Source organism: Wolffia australiana, chromosome 1 (genome assembly GCF_029677425.1).
Source record: "Wolffia australiana isolate 7733 chromosome 1, ASM2967742v1".
Taxonomy (NCBI): Eukaryota; Viridiplantae; Streptophyta; class Magnoliopsida; order Alismatales; family Araceae; genus Wolffia; species Wolffia australiana.
In genome coordinates, this window is record NC_135835.1 from 28,072,863 (window position 1) to 28,079,141 (window position 6,279).

A 6,279-nucleotide genomic window follows, 5' to 3' on the forward strand; every position below is an offset into this window, starting at 1 on the left:
GAAAAGCAGTCTCGCCTAAGAGTTGAGAGCTCTTATATCATGTCAAGTGAAAGAGCCACAATTGTGGCCATAAGCCCCAGAAGAGAGTCACAAAGTGACTTAATTTGGCTGGGCATGTTTATTTGTTGGTACAAGATAACTTATTTGCCAGAACTCTAAGTTATTTAATTGCTAAAATTGATTCTAACTGTCATCATGATATGCACCAAGACATGCACTGCAGACTGGAGCAATATAGAAAAGGAGGGTTATATTTTATTTCTTAACAGCTCTTAGTTGATTTTATAATTTGTCAAGATGAGCTGAATGGACTAGGACAACAAAATCTGGTTCTTCCTCTTTTAGGAGATCCAAGTTATATAAAAGTAACAGATTTGTACAGTCTCAAGGCATCAGCACCAGAACAATCATCTGATTTGCTTTGCTTGTGAAGATCCAAGAATATAAAACATCAGACTTCTCCAGCTCATGGCCCCTGCACAAGATCAGTAATCATGATCCTCAAGCGTATTTGCACATCATATGACAAGCTAGTGGACAGTAAGAATAGAGAGGGGAGAGAGAGAGAGAGAGAGAGAGAGAGAGAGAAAGAGAACCTGAACATGGGCTATGGGTCAACAGAATTCACCAGCTGCCATTCTCCATCGACAACTTCTTTCCACAAGGTGATGTTATTGTGAGCATCAGCAACAGCCAGAAGATTTCCAGTCAATGACCAAGAGACCTTCCAAACAGGAGCCTTGAAGTCATACAAGATCCTGCCCTCCCACTGGTCACCCTCCCGGGCCACGGTCCAGATCACCACCGTCCCATCCTCCGAGGCACTGGCGACGGTCGACTTTGGAAGACCCAAGTTCGGGGCCCACGCCACGTCCCTAACCCAACCTGTGTGCATCTGCAAGGCAGGAAAGCAATCCATTTTCCATGTCCCATTATAGAGCTTCCACACCTTCACCGTGTTGTCACAGCCGCCGGAGGCCAACTTCTGCACCGGGTCCATCGGACCAGTGCCAACGAGCGAGCCCGGCGCCGTAGCAGGAGCCCATGACACGGCGGTGACGCCGACCGGATGGGCCTGTTCAATCCTCGACGAGTCCCAAACACCGTTAGGCCTTGCTGAGAAGACTGAGATGCTCCCATCGGAGGATCCACAGGCAAGGATGAGCCCAAGCTCGTGGGGAGCCCAAGATATGGAATTGACGGAGGCCCGGTGTTCGGTAAAGACGTGAGCCTCAGTCCACTCACCAGGGCTCGCTCCTTCCTTCCACAGTACCACCCTGCCGTCGTAGCCGCAGGAAGCGAGGAAAGACCCAAACTTGGGGTGGGCCCAGGCGACCTGCCAGACGGGGCCCTGGTGGCCGTTCAGGGTGGCCAGCTGCTGGTGGGTGTTGCCGCTCACGCCGATGATCTTGATGGTTCCATCTGCGGATGACGTGGCCAAGCGTTTCCCATAGAAGTCCATTGTAATATCGTGAATCACACCTGGGTGCCCAGTCTCAATCTTAAGAGAAGGCATCTTTGGCAACAAGTTTTAATACCTGCAATTCAAGACAACTGTGATTATGATGATAATGATGACGCCGATGATAATGGTAACAATGATGATGATGATGATGATGTCAATGAGAATGACAATAATGACGATGGCAATGATGATGAGGAGGAGGAGGATGAGGATGAGGATGAGGATGGGGATGATGAAGCCTCATCTTTACAGATACATCCCAAAAAAGTAGGTTTACAAAGTGCGGTGAAGAAGCCTAAAATCAAAAGATATTAGATTTAAAACTTGCAGAAATCAGTAATTCTGTGAGAGGAAAAAATTCTGATTCCAAGTTTTTCAAGTTCCCATGAAAAAAACTTCAACAATTTGAGTCCGATGACGACTTTTTTAGAGAACGAAATTTATTTATGACATAATTGATTGAACTTGAATGGCTTGATGAAATATAATGAACACGTCAGAAACTGTTAGTTTCGTATATTTCTGATTTAAAGGTTTTCAAGTTCATAAGAAAAACAAAGTGTCACCATTTGATATTTCCAATGAAGAACTTTATAAGTGACCTGATTTAGAAACTTCAAAGTCAAGCTGGAGAGGTTCACAATCTAAGGAGTCGATTCATGGATGAAGAGAGAGAGAGCCAAGTGCACTCCCATGAATAAGCACAAGTAAGAGAGAGAAAGGGTGAGTTAAAAAGAAAAAGGCCGAAAAGGAGGGGGAAATGAAGCGCTAGAGAGAGGAGAGATGAAGATAGCAGGGAAAGATATTGAGGAGAGAGAAACGAAGAAAGAAAAATTGAAGGCAAGAGATAGAAAGCCCAAGAAAGAGTTGGGAAAGGAGGGTTAGAGAGAGGACTGACGAAGAACAAGAAGAAGAGAATATGAGAGAAAGAATTAGAAACGAAAAGTAGGAGAGAGAAAACTATAAAAAGGAAAATAATAAAGAAGAAGGGATGGTAGAAGAGCAAGAGAATGAAGGGAGAGAAAGGAGGAAAAAGAGAGGGAAAGGGAGAGAAAGAAAAAGGAGAGACGAAGCAAAAGAGGAACAAAGAATAAGAGAGCGTGGATTGGCAAAAAAGTGGAGCATGAGATTGAGGAGAGAGAAACGCAGAGAAAGAGAAGGAAAGAGACAGCTAGAGAGAGACCAAGAGGAACAAAGAACAAAGAAGAGCGGAGACTGGGAAGAGAAATAGAGATGATAGAGGGATCATTTCTCAGACCCCGAATTGTAGAAATAAAAAGAGAAGGGGAATCAGGAAGAGAGAGAAAGCAACCAATCTGCAAAGAAGCTGCGCATGACAAGAGAGTCAGAGAGAGAGACGTACAAATTCATGACTTTTGCAGAGAGAAGCAACCCCATTTTACAGAGAGAAATGAAGGTAAACCAAGATGAACAGCCATACATAGAGATGCAAATAGACGTAGTGTGAGGGAAAAAAGAGAGACAAATATGAAAAGGGGATGATGTTAATTCTTGAAGGGCATATCATTTTTCTTGAAAGGATCTTGAAGGGCCTATATGTAGCGAGTGCGAGCAAGTAAAAGAGAGAAAGCAACCAAAATGGGAAGATGCCAAACTCGTCGAAAGATATAAGCATGTCTATGAATTCAGGGCTTGCGGAGAGATAGACAAGCCATTGAGATACGAATTTAAAGAGAGAAAATAGACAAAGAGACGACCCTGAGCCAAGAACGAAGAAGAAGCAATGAAAAGTAGTTGAACATCCATATATATCGGTAAAGAAATCTCTGATTGGGTGAAAAATAGCAGAGATCTGGGTTTTCCGGACCGAAAAATCCCTAATATCGGTCAAAAATCGCATAGCCAGGTTTCTCAAGATTGAAAAACTACAATTTTTTGGTGGAAAATAGCCAAGATAGAAGATGAGGTGCCCAGGGCTGGATCGAATCAGAAGATCTACTCCTATCGAAGTTTTCTCGAGGCGTTGAATCGAGCTCGGCGATCTGAAACAGGAAAATCGAAATCTACGCTGCGGACCAACCTTTACGATCCGACGATCAGCGCTTCTTCGCTCCCGGTGATGAAGATTGACCCAGAAATTGCAGGAGTAGCTGGAGAACACCGGAGAAGAAGGGTAAACGCGTGTCGATGGCAGATTTATAAAACAATATTCATCTCAATAATCATTATATGCCATGAGGGAAATACCAACTTCTCTATCAATCATCTCTCTCTCTATATCTCAAGACTAGTATCTGTTATCCTTCTCTTCGTCTCTCTATTGTAAGTCTAATATTTCTATTTATCATAAATCTCTTATTAATCTCTCATCACCCCTCATCTTAACTTTTTTTTTTAGCTCTCATCATCTCTCTATCATAACCCTCCTATTTATCTCACATCATCCCTCATCTTAACTCTCTTTATTATCCCTCATCTTCTCTCTATCATAACCCTCTTATTTATCTCTCATCATCCCTCATCTCAACTCTTTTTCATCTCTCATCACCTGTCTAGCATAGCTCTATGATTTATATACCATCATGTTTATATCAAAGCTCTCTTATTTATCTCTCATCATCTGTATATCATAACTCTCTCATTTATCTCTCATCATCTGTATATCATAACTCTCTTGTTTATTTCTCATCATCTTTACATCATTACTCTCTTATTTATCTCTCTACCACTATTCTCTTAGATATCTCTTATCATTTCTCTATCATTACTCTCTTTGTTATCTCTCATCATCTATCTATCATAACTCTTATATATCTCTTATCATCTCTCATCTTAAATCTAATGTGTCTCACATCATCTCAATATCATAACTCTCTTATTTATCTCTCATCATCTCTCATCTTGACTCTGAATCCTCTCTTATTATCTCTCTCGCCAGCTCTCTCTATGTGTGCCACTCTCTAGCTGTCTGTCTACTCTAAGTATCATCATCATTTAATCATCATACCTCTCTTTCTCCTCCTTCGTACCTCTTTCTAAAGGAGTCAGTGGCATGAATTAATTATATCAATTAATGTTCATAGTTACGCACTTAGTGGTTGTCTTACAGACTGGTCAAGTGTTGATATGCAAACCAAACATTGGTCAAACTATGATCAACCTTGGGAATTTGTCAAGATTATTTGGGGCATCATCCATTGATGATAAAATTCTAATTCAAGAAAAAAGTGGATTTAGTGCATAATATATTTATGAAGATATGTTGATCTTTGATAATACCCTTGGCAGACTACACAAAGGAGTTTTGACCAAGGTATTGATACTGCTCCTTCAATAATAAGTATAAAAAAGTTAACTATATGTTCAGAATATTATTTAATAAATTAAATGACTAAATAATGAAGAAATATTCATTTCTTAACCACAAAATGTGATGGATCACTTTTTGTTTGAGGATCTTTTCTTAGAATTGTTTTTCCGTGAAATCATTTTTAAGTTAATGCTACATTAAGTTGAGATTAAATTATACTATGAATTTAAAATATATTTCTTAAATAAATCGTGTGGTAATTTAAGTTAATGACCCTGTTAGGTTTTGGCACCTTGAAGGTTTAGTCATGCAAGGTGATCAACACAAAATGAGTCATGAAAACATAGATATCTTAAGGCCATTTTTGGTTGAATTTATTTATATTACCTTGATTTTAATATGAATTCTCATTTCATGCATAAATTTTGCCATTTGGTTAAAATAACGCCTTTTAATGTAATATTTTACATATTTTAGCAGTTCAATTATTTTTATAAAAAATGGCTTTTAACATTATTAATTTCAAGTGGAGAACATATGTTGAAATGTATTTTATTTCACATTTTGAAGGGACGAATTAAAATAAAAATAAGAAAAAATTGTTGGTTTGTAGCCAAGTACTAATGGCCAAGCCAGCTACTACAGCACTCAAGCCGGCTGTAGACAAGTAAGCCCAAAGCGCTCATGCCCGCCTGCAGCCAGCAAGTGATGGCGCACAAGGACACAAAGGTAAGTCCCATCAAGACCACGAAGGCCCACATACTCGGGCTCAGAGTCAATGCAGTCAAGTCTGCACACACGCATGGAAATGGAAATGCTCAGAGTTAATTCGATTGAAGCACATGTGTCAAATTTATATATTGATGTGTTGTTTTAAATATCTACATATGAGGTTGACCTTTCTCCACCTTCCCCATTGTAGGCGGGCTGGGCTGATGAGGATCATAGATGAATCGTGGCCCAATAGGCTGCAATGGTTGAAAATGTTAGAGGAAAGGATAACCTGGCCTCAAGCTGACCCAACCTAATGTTGCATCTTAATATTTCATCTTTTGTCCTAGTAATCTTAGCAACATCGAAGACTCATTCGGCTCTTTCTCAGCCCTTCTTAGATCGAGACAGCCTCGAAAGGTCTTGGAAACCTCAAGATGGCCCTAGAGAAGGTTCAAGAGGATGAAGACCTGCACCAGCTTGGAGGAGAAAAGAGGGGGGAAGTCACACATCGAGGTTAGGGGCTGAGATCGACGTCCCCACCCCTTGTACTTCAAATCAAGGCATACATGGTACTTTTCTTGGCTTGACTACGATGAAAGTTAGTTAATGAATATCGTAGATTGACCATAATTCAATTGATTCTAACTAGAGTTTCATTTCCTCAAGATTTCATATTGTGGCCTCTTTGAGGCATTCTGTCTAGCACTAATTGGGCACCAATGAGTTCATCCAATTTAATATTGATTTTACCTTTAGAATATTTATTGAAGATATCTACTTATATAAAACATATGTCTAGCATTATAAGTCTCTCTCTCTTAATGTGTCT

The 6,279-nt window shown here is 40.2% G+C and overlaps 1 protein-coding gene across 1 annotated transcript; it reads right to left on the reverse strand.

Annotated features, from left to right (window-relative positions):
* Positions 1 to 312: 312 nt before the first annotated feature.
* LOC144713490 (protein transport protein SEC13 homolog A-like) lies at positions 313 to 3,654 on the reverse strand. Its single transcript, XM_078588089.1, has 3 exons — positions 3,507 to 3,654; positions 597 to 1,538; positions 313 to 475 (listed from the first exon to the last, which is right to left on the reverse strand). Exon 2 carries the CDS (start codon positions 1,514 to 1,516, stop codon positions 608 to 610), a length of 909 nt encoding a protein of 302 aa, XP_078444215.1. The 5' UTR covers positions 1,517 to 1,538; positions 3,507 to 3,654; the 3' UTR covers positions 313 to 475; positions 597 to 607.
* Positions 3,655 to 6,279: the final 2,625 nt, after the last annotated feature.